The sequence below is a fragment of the Epinephelus moara genome, chromosome 16, assembly GCF_006386435.1.
Source record: "Epinephelus moara isolate mb chromosome 16, YSFRI_EMoa_1.0, whole genome shotgun sequence".
Lineage (NCBI taxonomy): Eukaryota > Metazoa > Chordata > Actinopteri > Perciformes > Serranidae > Epinephelus > Epinephelus moara.
The window spans coordinates 20,422,924-20,440,957 of record NC_065521.1 but is presented as its reverse complement, the minus strand read 5'-3'; the positions used below and the strand labels follow the sequence as shown (position 1 = coordinate 20,440,957).

The following is an 18,034-nucleotide window of genomic DNA, read 5'->3' as shown; positions in this document are numbered from 1 at the left end:
ATCCTCCCTGAAACACACGTGCATGCACACCTGAGTGTCCACACAGAGATTTTCCCACCACTGACGTTCCTGTTGCAAAAGTCGTCATGCACACAAGCTTTTTCAAACTCAACAGTTTATTGAAGTTGCGTACGAACCCACCTCTTTTTTCCACAAAACATTTTCCACTCTTCAAGGCGACAGACAAAAAGCACCTGAGTGTTGAGGTGTCTGTGCTTCAGGGTAAATGATAACCAACTCTCACAGTAAAACACTCGCACTCCATGAAATATGTGCACGCTGGTGTCAAAGTGAGTTAGTTTAACATTTGAGCTCAGTGTAATGGCCCATTGACCAGAAGGTCATTTATCCTTCTCCCCAAGGTTAGACACATTGATGTTGCTACACTAATGCCCTTTTAATGTGCCCAAGAAGTTCCAGCTGGATAAACGGTCACATGCAGTAGAAAACAGGTGAGCCATGCACTGTAAGTCATTTTGGATAAACTCATTTAGTGCAGCTTGAAGTGATGGATGGGTGTGCATGGCGTGTTGGGACACCTGGGGGGGCCGACTCAGGCGTTGGCTGCTTGGGTCATGGCAAAGAGGGTATGGCAGGTTGGCGCTGAAATCACCATGGGGTTGGCGCCACTGTGCCCCTGCTTACCTCTGTTCCTTGTGGCTCATTCTTTTTGGAAAACGTTCACATAAACACATGCGCACTCACACACACATGCACACATTAATGCCCGTGCACAAAGACACTCCGCTGGGCTTTCCCCTGATCTGTTGAACTTGGCGTCTGACTCAGGAACTTGCTATTGAAAAAGCTGGCCCGAGTTTTATGTATTTGACCTTGGTGGTGAGAAGTATTGTAAAGGTTATCAACATGGAAGGGGAAGACCAGCCCATATTGTTTCCCCTGTGTGCTATTACACCTACAGTCTCAAGCAAACACTTGCTTCAACAAGCAATTAACTGTGTTAATGAAGGCTACATTTCACTGCTAATTGATTTCCATTTTATGTGAATGTCAATTGCAGGATTGTTGCTTTTGCCATTTGAATGGGAGTCTGTTTAGCTGTAACTAACTCACAGATAGGTGATAGATTTTTCTTCTTGTTTGGTGGAATGTTTGGTTCTGTACCCTCTGGAAGATGTACAGGAGTTAGTAAATAGTAGGATGCAAAACAGCACAGTGAAGTTGGTTTGTCTTGACTCCCATAAAAAATGTTTTGCATATATTAAAAGACAGTGGACACAATTAAATGTCCTCTGTTAACACGGAGAATTGGCTTAGTCACTACCTGAAATGTTAAAAAGCTTATAGTATTAAAAAAGTTTTTGTCCTGCTCCTAAACATAAAGTTGGAGAATGTGACTCCAAATTTTGATTTTATTATTACAAGGACTTTTTTGTTCAGTTTAGTTGTTGATTTTAGATAAATATTTACATGTATTTATTAAAGGTTTTTAGAGGATGATATATGAGAAAGATTTTTTGTTTTAAATGCAGGTTTGACAACAGGCATACATTTGGAATTTTGTCATTTTTTTATTGTTAAACAGATAGACTTAATGTCAAACAGTATCACAAAAAAGATGTATTACTCATATCAAACATGTGTGAAAGACTTCTTTAAAGGTATACCTTACTCGCAAAATGACCATTTGTAAATCAGCTATTCATGCCATGTTAACTTGAATTTGTGAACTGTTTTTGTCACATGCCTCCATGAAAAATGGCGAACATATTGATTCATTCTTTGATTGGGGGCCACCTTTAACAACAGTGAAACTATATCAAAATGTGTTTACAAACTCACACATACATGTAACATGCAGTATAATCCAAGTCTTATTTATCCAGTCGTATGCTCAGCACTTTCCAAACACCTGCTTTTTCACAAAAAAACCTTAGCATTGGAGTCTGGCTTTCAGTTCAGTTTTAAATAGTAAGGTTTTATTGAAAATGCATGTGTTTGGGAAGTTTTGAGGATATGAATTTATAAATGAGGGTGTGAGAGTTTGTAAACTGACGTTTTGTTATAGTTTTATTATTGTTTAACGTGGTCCCCAATCAGAAAATCAATATGTTCGCATTTTTCTGTAGAGGCATGCGAGAAATACAAAGTTTCCTTCTCAAATTCAAGAAAACACAGCATGACTTACTGATTTAAAAATTGTCATTTTGTGTGTGAAGTATTCCTTTCAGCACTGGAGGTGGATTTCAGTGGGTATTGTAAATTCCAGGAAGCTTTACTGTGTGATTGCTAGACAAATCTGTGTGTGTTTGTGTGTGTGCAGACGAGCAGATGTACCGCTGTGAAGACTGTGATGAGCTGTTCTCCTCAACACTTGAGCTGCGGCGGCACCAGAAATATTCGTGCTCCAGTACCGGCTCTATCTTTGAAACACTGAGAGAGGACTTCAAACAGGAACGCGAGGACAGCGACGAGCCCGTCCACGAGTGTAAAGACTGTGAGAAGATCTTCCCAAATGAGTACAGGTACGCAGACACATGGTAACAATTTCCACCACACTCTAGCACTCACCAGAATATACACATTCAACACACACAGTCCATTATGACTTGTATGATTCATTGATTTCACTGATGGCCTTGTGCTCTCCTTATCAAGTCTGGGCCAACACATGATAGTCCATACAGAGGAGAGGGAGTACAAGTGTGATCAGTGCCCCAAAGCCTTCAACTGGAAGTCCAACCTCATCCGTCACCAGATGTCACATGACAGTGGCAAGCGCTTTGAGTGTGAAAACTGTGATAAGGTACAGCATACCCGGCACGTAAGTTGTGCACAGGACACACAGGCTTTTATCTACTTCAGATATTCTGATGGTCTTGTTATTTTGGCGTAATTCGTAATGCTACTGGACATAGACTTGGTCATTCTGAATGAACAGCATTTTTTTGTTTTGTTAATCATGGCATACACTGTATTTTTATATACTTATTTCAAATTTCAGGTATTCACAGATCCCAGCAACCTTCAGCGCCACATCCGCTCCCAGCACGTGGGGGCACGCGCTCACACGTGTCCTGAGTGTGGCAAAACTTTTGCCACCTCGTCAGGCCTCAAGCAGCATAAGCACATCCACAGCAGTGTCAAACCCTTTATCTGTAAGTGAGAGCTTTGGAAGTTAATGACTGCCTCATTCTTAACACTCCATTTATTTGATCCCTTTTTTTCCTTCTACCTCATCCCCCTGTCGTCTCTTACTCCTCCATTTACACCAGTAAAGAGAGTCCAGGGATCATATTTTTATTGTTAGTAGTTTGATTGTGTTATTATTTGATTCTATAATTATTTTTCTATAAATAATAGATTTGACCTCTTAAGTTTTTACCAACAAAATTTGACATATAGTATAGTTTAGATTCATTTAGAATATTAGACCTATTTTTGCTCTTTTTGATTTAAATAAAAGTATATGCATTTTTTATATCTCTTTTTTTTGCATGTTAAGTTAATAGTTGGCAGTAAAACACATACTTTGTACAACTAGATACAGCAGCTCAGGAACAATTCGGCAGGTTCTATTGCAAAATGAGTGTTTGGTTTTATCCACAGGAAACAGTCTTTTTGTTTTTTCTGGAATTATTTCATCAGCAGTTTTCATTCAGATGTACATATTGCTGTTGATGTGGTATACAAAGTTAGAGACAGTGTTAAAATGGGTTTAACCAGGCCCTGATGGGCTGCGTCTTTTTGCTCCCCCAGGCGAGGTGTGCCACAAATCCTACACCCAGTTCTCCAACCTCTGCCGCCACAAGCGTATGCATGCTGACTGCCGCACCCAGATCAAGTGTAAGGACTGCGGACAGTTGTTCAGCACTACCTCCTCCCTCAACAAGCATCGCCGCTTCTGTGAGGGCAAAAACCATTACGGCTCTCCAGCAGGGATGTTCAACCCTGGTATCCCCATGAGCTCCAGCCCTATCATGGCCAAGGCCAAGTCCCACCATCCCCACCTCCCTGGTCTAAACCAGTCAGGTTTAGGCTTCACTGACTACTTTCCCTCCCGACCTCACCCTCACGCTGGCTTGCCCTTCTCACCGGGACCTCATAGCTTCCCATCCCTCCCTCACGGTTTCCCAGGTATCTTCTCACCATCACTGTATCCACGACCACCTTTATTGCCGGCTAGTCCGTTGCTAAAGAGCCCGCTGGGCGGCAGTAGTCAGGAGGTGAAACTGCCTCGGAGTCCCCTAGATGCCCCTCCACTGTCCCTGGTTAGCTCCACAAACAGCAATGGTGGTAACAATTTCGGTCAGCTGGAAGATAAAGAAAAAGAGAACAAACTAGATTTGTCTTCTGGAGAAGCCAAGCCAAAATCTAAGATGGCAGACATGTCTGACGGTAGTGACCTTGAAGACGTTAATACCACGAGTGGGACAGATTTGGACACCACTACTGGTACTGCTTCAGGTGATGGTTCTGACCTGGAGAGCGATGGAGAGAGTGAACGTGAGCGAAGTGGTAAAAGAAGAAAGCCATCTGGGGCTGTATCAAGTCAAGAAGGCCACCAGTTAGAAGACACGAACAGTGCGTTGATATCAGCCGTGTCTAGTTCGGGGAACTTCTCTAGTGATCGTCCCTTTTTCTCTTCTGCATCATCGCAGCACTCCTTCTTTCCTCCGCCTGATGAGCAAGCCCTCCCGCCCACCCACACAAATGCCAATGCAGCCACAACAGATTCCATCAAAGCCATTGCCTCTATTGCTGAGAAATATTTTGGTCCAGGTTTCATTGGTCTTCATCAGGATAAGAAGATGGGTCCATTGCCCTACCATTCCATGTTTCCCATCCAGTTTCTGCCCAACTTTCACAACTCCCTCTTTCCCTTTAGCCCCGATCGAGGTGCCCTCAACAATAGCATGTTCTTCAAGGCAGAGCCCAAGTCACCTCGTGAGCAGCTGCACAAGATGGTGTCGGGTGCCCCAGGAGCTCCTGCTTCCACAGGGGAGTCACCATTTGATCTCACCACAAAACCCAAGGAGACCAAGTTAGCTCCTCCCACCCCAACAAACCCCTCAAACCCCAACAGTAGTACCGGGGGCAGTAGTGGACCTTTAGCAATATCTAGCAGTGAAGAACAGCCATTGGACCTCAGCATTGGCGGCCGGAGCCGAGGTGGTCATAATGGTGTGGCAGCTGAGCCGCAAACTAGAAAGAACCACATCTTTGGAGTCGGAAAGGGGGTCTCCATCAAGGACGAAACTCCACCTGGGTTTCCACACCCCCATTCCCAGTCGCTGCACCAATCCTCCATCGCCCAGCACCAGCAGCCCCAGGCACAGCCACACCAGCCACCACCCCTGCACTACGCCAAGCCCTCAGCATTCTTCATGGACCCCATATACAGGTATTTCAGCCCCAATTAGACCAGTAACTGCTATATCACACACTGAAAAAGGTAGAAGTTGGTGTTAAGTGTGTGTTTGTAGATGAACTCTGACCTTGGTACGTAACCCTCTGCCTTGCTGTTGGTCCAGCAGGGTGGAGAAGAGGAAGCTACTTGACCCCGTAGGAGCTTTGAAGGAAAAATTCCTCAGGCCGTCACCACCACTCTTCCATCCGCAGGTACAGCACACACGCACAGACACATTTCAAATCTAGGAAGGCACTTGGTCTAATCTGTGGTAGAAACAGCAAATGGTACATGCACTTTGAACAAAAACTACAGCGAGGGAATACGAAACAGGGGAATTGACCTCCAGGTATTGCATACAGGCTGATTATTCCCAGATGCAATCGACTATTATTTTCAAACCATGTATTATGTGAAAATACCTCACTCCTGCCTCCCACGCTGCTGCAACCTGAATTGACAGGGCCCTATGCACCATCATTCCACAGTGTTGATGTTATTTTCTCAAGGGTTCTGTATGATTTCTTCCTTTGTTTACTGAGTGGCGCCTGTGTACCTCGTCACTTCTACCTTTTTTCAGAAGACACAGTCTGTTATCGCAGCCCCTTTGATAATCAGTCACATTGTTCGACTGTCCCCAGACCCTCCCTACCTCTACAAATCTTGATTACAAGGAATGATAGTATTAATAAAAGAGAGAATAATAACCGTTTGAATTGTAACAAACTGCCTCTCTTGGCCACGCTAATCTTAGTTGTGGCATTGTTTCATGTACTGGGAGCCCACAGGCCAGCTAATAACTCAAGCCCCTCCAAGTTTTTTTTCTCTGTGGCTGGCTGGCTGGCTAGATAATAGCACCGTGTCCATCAAGGACATCCTGTGTTTGTCTCCAGGAGAATGGGGGGCTCTCGTTGGGGAAACGGTTTAATCTGACCTGGAAATCTGTGTCCTCTATCAACTGTGACTTTGCAAAACACTCATTTGGTGCACGGCCAGACAGATAAATCTACCCATGAAAATGCATTTTTCATATATGGCATTACATGTATGCTTTTACAAATGAGAGGTAACAGTAACTAACATGGATTTTTTTCTGTAAGTTGCACACACATACAAAAAAATATCGGCACCTCCTCGCAATTACATTCACCTCGTACTCATGACATTGTATTATTCATAATTGGATGATGAGGCATCATCTCATAATTTATCAATATCCCCATGATGAGAAGTTTTCACAGGCTCCCATGTTAAAACTTCTCATATCAGAGTGTCTCAGCTGTGATCCTCCCAGTGATCCAAACACAATGCCACCTCTAATTCAGTCTTATGACGGAATCACCCCACTCCCCCCTCCACCCGTTCTCAGACTGCGAATAAACACATCGAGACGGAGTGTCTGTCCCTGTCTGTCCCGTCCCGTATTCACTAAAAAAAGGAAGGATGTAAGCTGTTTTTGGCAAATAAACTCCTACATAACTGCCCCCCTTTGTTCTAGGGGAGGGGAAGTGGCTATCAGTTGGGGGTATCTCAGACTATATTGTACAGCTCCAATCAGGACTCTTGAATGCCTCATTTAGCCAATTTGCCGGCCTGCAACAGTAGCTTCGGCAGAAGAAGGTAAGAGGTAGAGAACAAAGCACTGAAGCTGGAGGTGAGGGTGTATGGAGGGGGGGGCACTGGAGGAATGGTACTTGAGCATTTGTGAATGTGTTATAGGTCACGGAGGTGACTCGCTTTTAGCACAAACAACAAGGCTAACCTCTGATATACTGCTTCCTCAAAGCTTCCGCTCTCTGTCTCTTTCCCTCGCTCCCTATTTTTTCTGACATTGTGTCTTTGTTTCCAATGCTTCCTTTGCTCTTTTAACACACACACACACACACACACACACACACACTCATACACATACACATACACACTCACACGTATATTTATATATGCAGAACTGCTGGAATGAGCATGTCACTGCTTTCTATTTTCTCTTTTCTTTTATTAAAATAATGTTTTGTTATATTTGGGGAAACTGTCACATTATTCTGAGAGACGCACATGAGACAAATGATCTGTGAAAAAAAATCATGTCCCTCCTTACTCCTCTTCCTCCTGCTTCCCACTGTCACACTAGGCAGTGCTGATCAGATATTAATCAAGATTGTGTTAGTGCCTGTTTCTGATTTCAAATGTTTTCAGAAATATATTTTAGTGTACTGTTTAGCTGTAAAACAAAAATTTGCAACAGCCGGAGTTTTGTACCTATCAGGGTGAGTTGGGGTATCTGGTGCCTTGCTTGGGGGCACCTTGGTGGTGCCCAGGAGGTGAACTGGCACCTCTCCGGCTACCAGTCCACGCTCTATAATTGGTCCTGATGGGGACTTGAACCAGTCCCTATGGACTGAGCTACTGCCGCTGCTATGGATTCAACTATATCCAACATGGCAGCCAACATTCTCATTTAACAGCTAAACAGTACATTAAAATATGTTTCTGAAACATGTCAGGAGAGAAATAGGCAATTCAGTAACAGAATCTTGATTCATATTTGATCAACGCTGCCTGGTTTAACAGTTTGACCGCAGTTCACGAGCAGTGATTGACATGATTGACAGCTGTGACAGAGACTCCTCAACTCTGATTGGTTGTTTTCACCCATGTGCGGTAGGGCCATTACAGCCATTACAAAGCAGTAGGGTAGGCATACATTCATACATTATTTATATTATTTGCTGTATGAATATAGTGACAGTTTCAGTATTTAAGTATTTTAAATATAAGTTATCAACCACAACTTTAATACACAATCAACCCTAATACCACAATCTGATTGAATGAGTGTGATTAACTTCAGAAAATAAAAACAAAATCTCTTGACTCTCATCGAAATCTTTGATCTTATTTGTTCCCATTTTTTGTTTTCTACTGTCTCCTCAGATGTCAGCCATGGAGAACATGACAGAGAAGCTGGAGAGCTTTGGCGCTCTAAAACTGGACGCTCCGCCCAATTCGCTGCAACACTCAGCTCATCCACTGTTCAACTTCCGCTCACCACCACCTTCCCTCTCAGACGCCATCCTCCGCAAGGGCAAGGAGCGTTACGCCTGCAGGTAAGTGCCCTGGGATGCTATGCGTTTTTTTCCAGTGTTGATCATAGGTTTACATACATGAAACTGCATTATGTTACACTACTTTAACATCCTTTTGCCTGCCTTTCTGCCCATTTTCCATTCCAGGTACTGTGGGAAAATCTTCCCTCGTTCAGCAAACCTCACCAGACACTTGCGGACACACACAGGGGAACAACCCTACAGGTATTGCATTTTAGCTCAGTCTAGTCTTAAATCTTTCTGAAAGGCTCTTTGCGATCACAGATTCACTCACTGATATATTTTACTTTTGTCTGCTTGTCTTGCTGCTCTTCTCCACACTGGACATCCCTGTGCTTGGCACTGTCTTTATTCTGCTTTTGCTTGGCTTAATCAATTTCTGGCCTAATTTTACTTGTAATTATCCCAATGTGTTTTGCACACTGTGGTATAAATGTTTTATTTTGGGGATAAAGAGGGCTCTGGGATCTGATTTGAAATTGCTACCATGCATCCTTAGCAAAGATTTGCTAAAAACCAAAAGAAAATCAATAATGAAAACTGGATTTAGAAAATACCAGTGGCAACGCAACTACTATGTAGTTTGAATGATTATGATTTTATCCCCCACATTCACATCCCTCTGTACTCCTTTTGCAGGTGTAAATACTGTGACCGCTCATTCAGCATCTCATCAAATCTTCAACGCCATGTTCGCAACATCCATAACAAGGAGAAACCCTTCAAGTGTCACCTGTGCAACCGCTGCTTTGGTCAGCAAACCAACCTCGACCGCCATCTCAAGAAGCACGAGCATGAGAACATTCCTGGTTAGTTTGCAACATCCATGACTCAGTTTTCTCTGAAAAAAGTGAGGCTGTGAGAACTGAAATGTGGTTATTAAACAGGGACTTGGTATTTTGTATTATGTTAATGGACTGAAAAATGAATGGCTCACATTACTCTTTTGGAAAATTTTAAATATTCACCTCAGTAAATGTTTAGCTTGGTGCCGCGAATGATTTAAAGTGGGAAAACTACTTAATTAAAGAATTCACACTTGCTTTTCCTATTACGTTGCCAAAAACAGCCTTTTTATGTCCAGCGTGAAAGTGTGCCACTGAATATGGATGGAACAGAAACTTTTTAACAGAGTGATTGCGTATTTAAGCATTTACATCCAAGTGATCCATGCTACACAATTGTGCTGACATTTCGAAATTTGAAATGACACCCTAATAAAACTCGGCAATACACTTGGTTTCCACCTTATGCAACTTATTATTACCCAGTGGAGCTGTAAACTGCTGTGACATCACCACCATACAAACTCACTTTTTCAAATACCATGGGATGCCATTGTTTGACCTGAGTATGTTAATAAGAGGCAATTCATACTCAAGTTCTCCTTGTGGCAGAGTGCCCAGATGTTTTGTTTCCTGATGAAAAGACTGAATCCTAATTCTGAGTCAAATTAACGTAAGCAATAGCATCTACTAAAAATATTCCATGTAAATTGCAAAGATACAGACTAAAAAAACGCCCAAACTTAAACGCAAACATGTGTATTCTTATATTTAGTAAATTACACGATCCTTTCCCCTTGAATACCACTGCGATTCATCCAAGATCAATGTTATAAAATCTGTAAGAAAGAGAACAGAAAGGGAAAATATTTTTGTAAACCTATCAATGAGTGAGGCTCAAGTTTGATTACACATACACAAGTCCAACTTGTCTTATATCAAGAACAAACAGAATTATGGGCTGCCCCTGCTGTTTGTTAAGACGCTGAACATGAACTTCAATGTTCACTGTTCAAATCCAGCCGCGGACCTTTGTTGCATCTCTCTCTTCCTTGTTTGCTGTCGCCTTTCAATATCGCTATCTGATAGAGGCAATCAAAAAAACAGACACACTAAATCAAAGTGTCTGAAATTAGCAAAAAAAACAAGCACCAATTTGCAATAGCTGCGGCCCTGTGCACGCATGCATCCCCCCCAGTTGCCAAAACCCATTTTAAGCACTTGGCATGAACACGACACACACCTTCACACACTCACACACTTGACCTCCATAGCAAATTTCAGCCTGATGGGGCAAAAACTGTGGTTGCCAAGGGGGGGAGCAATTTTTGAGGACTGACGAAGCAACCAGTTGACCAACCAACCATCAGAAGGAGCGATATAGCTGCAGCCAAAAAGTGCATTTCCTCAGTTAACCGTGATAAAGTATGTAACTGTGGTCTTCCCCTTATACTGTTCAGAAGAAGGTTCTGTAAAGACACACAGGAAACTGGAAGAACACAAATGACATAAAAGCATTCATGTCGAAATGTAATAGGGCTTGTCTTTTTTGTCACCGTTTATCTTCTATAAAATTCCATTAACATTATCCTGTTTGTCAAAATATGTTCCACCCATTTTCACAGAATTTAACCAAAAAATGCACAATCTCAGCTTTTTTGATACGATATTAAAACGTGAAAAATGTCCTTAAACTCATCTATTATGTTTGTCTGATGGTCATTAAACTGATCATGCTTGTGTGTTTGGTTGTGTGTGTGTGTGTGTGTGGCTGGTGTGCATGTCCATGTGTGTTGATGCGTTTGGATGTGTATGTCTGCGCGCTTTCCCCAACAGTGAGCCAACAGTCCGGGATGCTTTCCAACCTAGGAACCACCATCTCCTCCCCAAACTCCGAGCCAGACAATCATGCACTTTTAGATGAGAAGGAGGACTCGTACTTCTCAGAAATCCGCAACTTCATTTCCAACAGTGAGATGAACCAGGCCTCCAGCTCCACGGATAAGAGGTAACTTGCTCGCACGGACCACATTTGTATTAAGATTTTTGCAAAGACCTTCAATGATTACATTTGATCCGTGAGGCTAACCCTCTACTCCTCGTGCCAAGCTCTGACTCTTACCCCAACCTCATCTTAAACCTAACGGCAAATCTAACTCTCAAGCAAAAAGAACTGGTGAAATGTCCACACTTTGAAGACATTTTTGATATCGCTCCCCTTATCAGAGCATGACAGGTATGGCAAAGCAGGGACAAATAAATTTTGTTAAACTCAAAGCAACAGTGTGCTCATAGTTTCATAGCTCCTTCCCTCTCCCTTCACGCAGTATCATACATGTTAGCACTTGGTGCACAGTGCCCTCTGCTGGCTTATATTTATACAGCAACAATCACCATCATGAGCCGTGTCCTGATTTCATACTGGATCCACTAACAGCTAGGATAAACAGTTTATCTAACTGCAACTTTTAAAAAGCCTCTGCTAATTTAATTCAACAAAAATGAAACAAGCAAAGCTCTGACTGCAGCTGCTTTGACACCATCCACATTTTAGTAAATATGATAGTTTTTTTTTCTTAATGCTCAGAATTGTTTGTTGTAGGGATTTAAGACTCAGCTCAATCCATGTAGCCATCTCAACCATAAAAGTTTCTCCAGTTTAATGTATGTCAGCCATGTCTAAAGTTGAACTAGAGTTGTCTTTGTGAAGAACGCCAATTCATACCTGCTGTCGTGGGTAAATTACTCTGCTTACCATTAACTCTGGCAGGAGTGATCACCCTGTCTGTTTTTTCTGCACTCTAAAAACCAAAACTCGTAAAATTATGAAAATGGTTGGTTTGTTTTTAAGCCAAACAGCTGCTCGGACCAGTGGATGAAGAGGTCAGCTCCCCGCTTTAAAGTCCTGAAATGCTTTCAGTGTTGGTAGCTCAGCTGGAGGGAAGCTTCAGAGGTTTCAGGCAAGAAGAGGGTATTGGAAAAGAAAAGGAGGTTGAAATGTTTTTTCTCTTTCAGTCAGTGGTTTGCCTCTTTCCTTGACTCTACACACTCTTCGTCTCGCGCTCATTCTCAATGTGAATTCCTTTCTGGTAGTCTCACTTTCTGTCTGTCTTTTCCTCCATCATCCCCCCCTCCCTCTTGTCAACACGCATTATGGCCAGCGGACCCAGTGGCAATTTAGCCCCTCTGCCATCTGGGATCAATACTGAGTCTCATCCACAACAAGCTGGCCTGACATCTTAATATCTGTAATTCAGACTAAGTATTATGCTTTCTGCCCTCCTTACAGACAGCCCGCTGTTTATTCTCCCTCTGAGTGACTGAAGTCAAACGCTGAACACAAACACACGTTCATGGATGACTATCTGTAATCGTTCCTAACCGCCCTCGCAACATAGTTTCTCCCCTCTTAAAACTCCTTTTTCAGCATCATAGCCAGTCAAAATAGAAGTCTCTGGTAGCTTTTGTTTTCACATGAAAACTTGTTTCCAAGCTTGGGACGTTGGAGATGCTGAGGCAGCACTGCTGCTCTGAGGGTGGGAAGTTTCAAACAAACAAGTTAGGGGGTTTAGATGAACACAGATATTTCCAGCACTGCAGTGTTGAAGGACTAAGGGGTATCTGTCTCCTCGGGACTGGAAGCCAGGTCATAATTAAGGCTGGAACGAGGACCCAGGCCATGGCTCGAGCTCTATGGTTTGGATAAAGCTGCAGTTGGAGCTGGTTCCTTGTCTGGGACTGGGCTACAATAGCTGGCAGTTTGGACCCTGAGGGGGACTCAGGTTGAGGCATTTATCTAGGAGATCCACTGATGATGGAGCTCTTCCCCCATCCACCCGCTATATCCATACCCCCGGCCCGCTAACACAAACACCCAACTGACGTGTTTAGACTAAATGACAAAACCCAGGGCCCCCAATGTCAGAGCTACGCTTCTTTCTCCGTACACAGGCATGGACTTTTTCCCCGCCAACCAGCTCTGCAATTTGATTATGGTGATATTTAATCTAGATTGAAAGAGGAGAACCCCCCCCCCTACAAAGTCCCCCTACCCGCATTTACCCACCCACTGTGTGTGACCCAATCCTGTCCCTGCGCACCCCTTCCCAAAGGTAATCCTGTCTGAGTTGATAAATGTCCACTGTGTGGCAAAAAATGGAAGGGGTAAATTTGCCGTCCCAGAGGAAATGATATCATGAGCCATGACATCGTGGTCTGGGGGTGATGTGGGGGGGGGGTGGTGCTGGCTGGAAAATGTACAGATGGCAGGTCATAATGGTGGTGTGCTGATAGCCTGTTTGCAGATCAGCCATCGTCTTCCTTCAGTCACACAAAGTATGTTCCACCATTACAGGGTGTAGAGGAGCCGGTCTGAGGCGGGCCATCTTCTGCTCAGTTTCTGAGGAGCTGGACAATTAATCATGTGTGGGCCAGTTTGAAAAGCACTCCGGGCAGACTGTCAGCAACCGTGTTGTTTGTGTGGACACTGGAGTCAGACTGTGCATGCCGTCAACAGATTATTTATGTTTCTAACTGTGCTTCTGATGAGTCATGTCTTCTGATGGTCAGGAAATGGTAACAGCCGGAGAGCTAAACTAAAACAAGTCATTTTCACCTTTTAGTCATTGTTGGTACGAAATAAAAAGTGCGCTCAGTGATTTAAATTTGCAAATAAGGTTTGATAGAAAATTTATTTTGAAAAATGGCTGGCTGGGCAGATTGCTCACACTCATATCCACTTTTTCTGGAGGCTAAGAGAGCTAGCTAAAAGTTGCTTTAAGAGCCAGAAACAACTTGAAGCAGTTTATGGTTTTTGCCTTTAACAATTTTAGAAACGTTTTTGTAATGTTTATAACAGTGTTTGAGATTTTTTTTTTTCCCCACAAAGAACATGCAGCGCCACAGATCGCATTAAATGTCACAAGAGCTCTAAGTCACTGTCTACACATATACAGATATATTTTGAAAATTTACATTACATTACATTTTCAAAACTCCTACTGGGGATCTCATCCCTGTTAATCCCTTCCAATATAAGGACGAAGGAGGAGCTCACTGATACGTGTGATGCTCTGGACATGAGAAAATTTCCCCTTTACTCCTCGGAGACAACAATCCCACTCTGGAATTTTTCCAACAATCCTCTGGCCTTATCCAAAACCATATTTTCTGGCAGACTTAAAATCATGTACACTGAGGTGGACCAACTAACACTGGGCGCAGCAGACGCCTCTGTTCATTGGTGACGTGGTGCAGCAATACTAAGTATGAGGTGCATAGTAGTCATTAAACCAAGCACTGCTAACAAAACATAAACAAACGGTTAGTCCGCCATTGTTGTCAAGTTTTCTGACGCTCTCTCATGACACAAAGCAACAATGGACATGTGCGAATCGAGGAGATGATGTCATCGTGTCCCACACAGTCTGTTTTACATGTCCACACAGACACCAAGTAACCAGAGTTATAAAAATCTGCTCCCTTTGCCAAATATCTCTGTTTTAGTGACCTAAAATTCTGTTTGTGTGTGGACGAGAGGCCAAAACACACAAACAAAATTTTCTGCTTTCAAAAATATGTGTATATGTGTAGACAGGGCTTAAATGGCTGTTTCTTATCCTGAAATGTCCCTCATGCAGGAGGAAAAAGGCAATCGTTTCAGAAACAGTTGCCAACATCACTAACACTTCCTGTCTACTTTGACCTTCGATCCCTCTGCAGATCAGACCAGGCTGAAGAGGAACGCCCACCCAGTCACAGTTTGTCCAACTCCAAGCTGGGGCTCCAGGGGCTGGAGGAGGAAGAAGAGGAAGTGGAGGGCGACGATGAGGAGGAGGAGGAAGGCAGCCTGACGGAGAAGTCTCACGACGAGGCGCCAGAGTCTCCGTCTCCCGTCACAACAGGAGTGTATGAGGAGGACGAGGAGGAGGAGGAGACGGAGACAGTTCCTTTAGCTATGAGCTATGAACACACTCGCAGGTATTCATTTTGTTAACTGTGCAAAAAAACATGCAAGTTTACAATCTACACCTATCAACCACGCAAATGTTCACTTTGTGTTCTGTCTATTAAACTTTACAACAGAAACTGCACATTTACCTTCTTTCATTATGATTAAGGACAATATAAAACACTACGGACAGGAGTAAAACATGGATTGAATGTCCCTTCACAAATAGAAAACTAAAAACAAAAGACTGTTTCAGCTTCAGCTCCTACTCTTCTCTCCTTTTCCTTCTCCCAATATACTCCCCTACTTGTCTTTACCTTTCATTAATCGTACCTCTCCTTTCCCCTTCTCTTCGTGTTTTCTTTCACCTTAACTTCCCTCTTTTGTTTTCTTTTCCCCCTTCATTGCATTAACTCTCCATCTATCCCTTCCCTGCGTCTATCTTTCCATCTATTTACCCACCCATCCATCAACCGACCCATCCATACTGCCCTGTTTCTGCCAATCATCCATCCCTCGGTGCAGGTGTATAGAGGAGGAGGGCTCTCTCTTGGACCTGGAGGGTCTGCCCAGCTTTCCCAAGAGCCTGGAGGGGTTACGTAAAGCAGCCAGTGAAGAGCAACCCTTTGATGTTAAAGACATATTTAATACTTCACTAGAGTCGGAGGCACTGAAAGAGACATTGTACAGGCAGGCTAAAACCCAGGTATGTGACTGGCTTTTGGAAGACCACTAGAAAGAGGGAGGGGACAGGAAAGACATGTTGCTCTGATAAGACAGGAGGAAAGACAAAATGCGTCCTGTGGAAACAGAAATAAGAGATGAGATGGATCCTTTAATATTTTCAGATGCTTGAGAAAAGAAAAGTGAATAGTTTATTTAACACTGGCTGAAACTGTACCGAGTAAGTGCCTCTTGTCCTGCTCTCTCACATCTTTTCTTCCGACTTAACCGACTAACATATTACCTGTAAACTGCTCTTATCTTCTCTTTGACCTTCAGTCTTAGAACAGTCTAATGAAATGTAATTTCAAGGTGTAGTGTCAAGAAATGAATGGATAATTATGGATTTGGGAACATGGTAACATCGCTACAGAGAGGTCCAAAAAACAAGAAGCGGTCAGACAATCTTGTAAATATGGAAAAAATTGTTACTGAAATAAGACCTAAGATGTGATAAGAAGGCATATGCAGGAATCCTGAAGTTAAATTTATTAAATAAAAATAATATTATAATATAGTAGTTTAGCCATAAAAAATATCATGATGTAGTATGCCATTAAAATATCATTAAAATGTCATGGTTTAGTATGTCATATTATAAATAGGTCATATCATAATATGCCATAAAAAATGTCATACTACAATATGTCATGAAAAAAATGATAAAAGATGTCACAGTATAGTATGCTATAAAAATGTCACATCACAGTCTATCATAAAAAATAAAAGTAAATAAAGTCAGAAAGACAGAAAAAAAATCATTTAAAAATGTCATAGTATATTGGGCCATAATAAAAAACCCTGAAAATTTTCACGGTACAATATGTCATAGTACAGTGTGTCATGAAAAAATAAAATAAAAAATGTAATGGTACAGTGTGTCGTAAAAAAAATCTTAAAAATGTCATAGTATCGTATGGTATGAAAAAAATCATTAAAAAGTTAGGGTATAGTATGTCAAAAGAAATAATGAAAAATATCATAGTATAGTATGTCATAAAATATAAAAAATGTCATAGTATGTCATAAAATATAAAAAATGTTATAGTATAGTATGTCATAAAATATAAAAAATGTCATAGTATAGTATGTCATAAAAATATCATAAGAAATGCTATAGTATAATCTGCCAATAAAGAATGTATGGTATTGTATGTCATTAAAATATCATGAAAATGTTAATCTCATAGTATGTCATAAAATTATGAACTTTTCTATAGTGTAGTTGTTATAGAAAATGTAATACACAATGTCATAGTATAGTACGCCATTAAAAATTCATGGTATAGTATGCCAGTAACAAAAAAAAAAAAAAAAAAAAAAGTCATAGTATAGCATGACATGAAATTGTCAGTAACAATACACTGGACAAAAAGAAGTGTAACTTAAAATGAGTGTTTGAAAATACTGAGTTTCCTCTAGTTTAAAATCAACTGTCTTCTCCCACAGGCTTATGCAATGATGCTGTCTCTTTCGGAGAACAACCCTTTGCACGCGCCCTCCCAGAACTCTCTGGACGCTTGGCTGAGCATGGGAGGTGGACCGTCTGAGACGAGCAGCTTTCACCCGCTCAACCACATCTAGATGAGAGAGAGAGGAAGTGGGAGGAAGAGTAGGAGGAACATTAGTTTCCCAAATGGATAGAAACGAGACTGAGTTGACATGAGTAGTAAAAAAAACCTGGAGGCCGGAGAAGAATTCAGTGTCACATACATTCAAGATAGAAAGGATACGTTTGTGAGGATACGTGTGTGTGTGTGTGTGTGTTTGTGTGCATGTGTGTGTGTGTGAGAGAGAGTGAGAGAGAGGGAGGAGGGAGAGATTGTCCCTAGGTGAGGCGTCTCGCAAGACTCTGTCAAAAAGAAAGCACTGCTAAGCTCCTGTTGATGTGAAGGACATGATGAATGCTTCTCAACAGCATTAAAACTCTGCATTACGCTGATCCTCCCCAAGTCCACAAGGCTCACTCCAGCACCACAGAGACCCTACGTAAGGCTCTCATAAAGACACTTAATGACTAGTACGTCTCTAAAGTCTGTGTACACCGCCTACTACAAGCACTGCAGCATCAGTACTGCATTAGCACTGCATGTCCACAAGC

General features: G+C 42.3%; 1 protein-coding gene across 9 annotated transcripts in view; it reads left to right on the top strand.

The window, feature by feature from the left end:
• The window catches only part of prdm16 (PR domain containing 16), a 206,650-nt gene extending 188,622 nt beyond the window's left edge, over positions 1-18,028 (top strand). For 3 of the 9 annotated variants that reach the window (XM_050065457.1, XM_050065455.1, XM_050065462.1), the window contains 12 exons: positions 2,285-2,486; positions 2,620-2,785; positions 2,966-3,119; positions 3,688-5,365; positions 5,496-5,583; positions 8,303-8,475; positions 8,602-8,679; positions 9,115-9,284; positions 11,097-11,268; positions 14,982-15,239; positions 15,736-15,916; positions 17,383-18,028. In XM_050065457.1, coding sequence (XP_049921414.1) covers positions 2,285-2,486; positions 2,620-2,785; positions 2,966-3,119; positions 3,688-5,365; positions 5,496-5,583; positions 8,303-8,475; positions 8,602-8,679; positions 9,115-9,284; positions 11,097-11,268; positions 14,982-15,239; positions 15,736-15,916; positions 17,383-17,517 — 3,455 coding nt within the window. In that variant the 3' untranslated portion in view covers positions 17,518-18,028. The remainder of the gene's footprint in view (positions 1-2,284; positions 2,487-2,619; positions 2,786-2,965; positions 3,120-3,687; positions 5,366-5,495; positions 5,584-8,302; positions 8,476-8,601; positions 8,680-9,114; positions 9,285-11,096; positions 11,269-14,981; positions 15,240-15,735; positions 15,917-17,382) is intronic. The other 6 variants (XM_050065456.1, XM_050065464.1, XM_050065458.1 and 3 more) reach the window with 6 other exon arrangements.
• Positions 18,029-18,034: the final 6 nt, after the last annotated feature.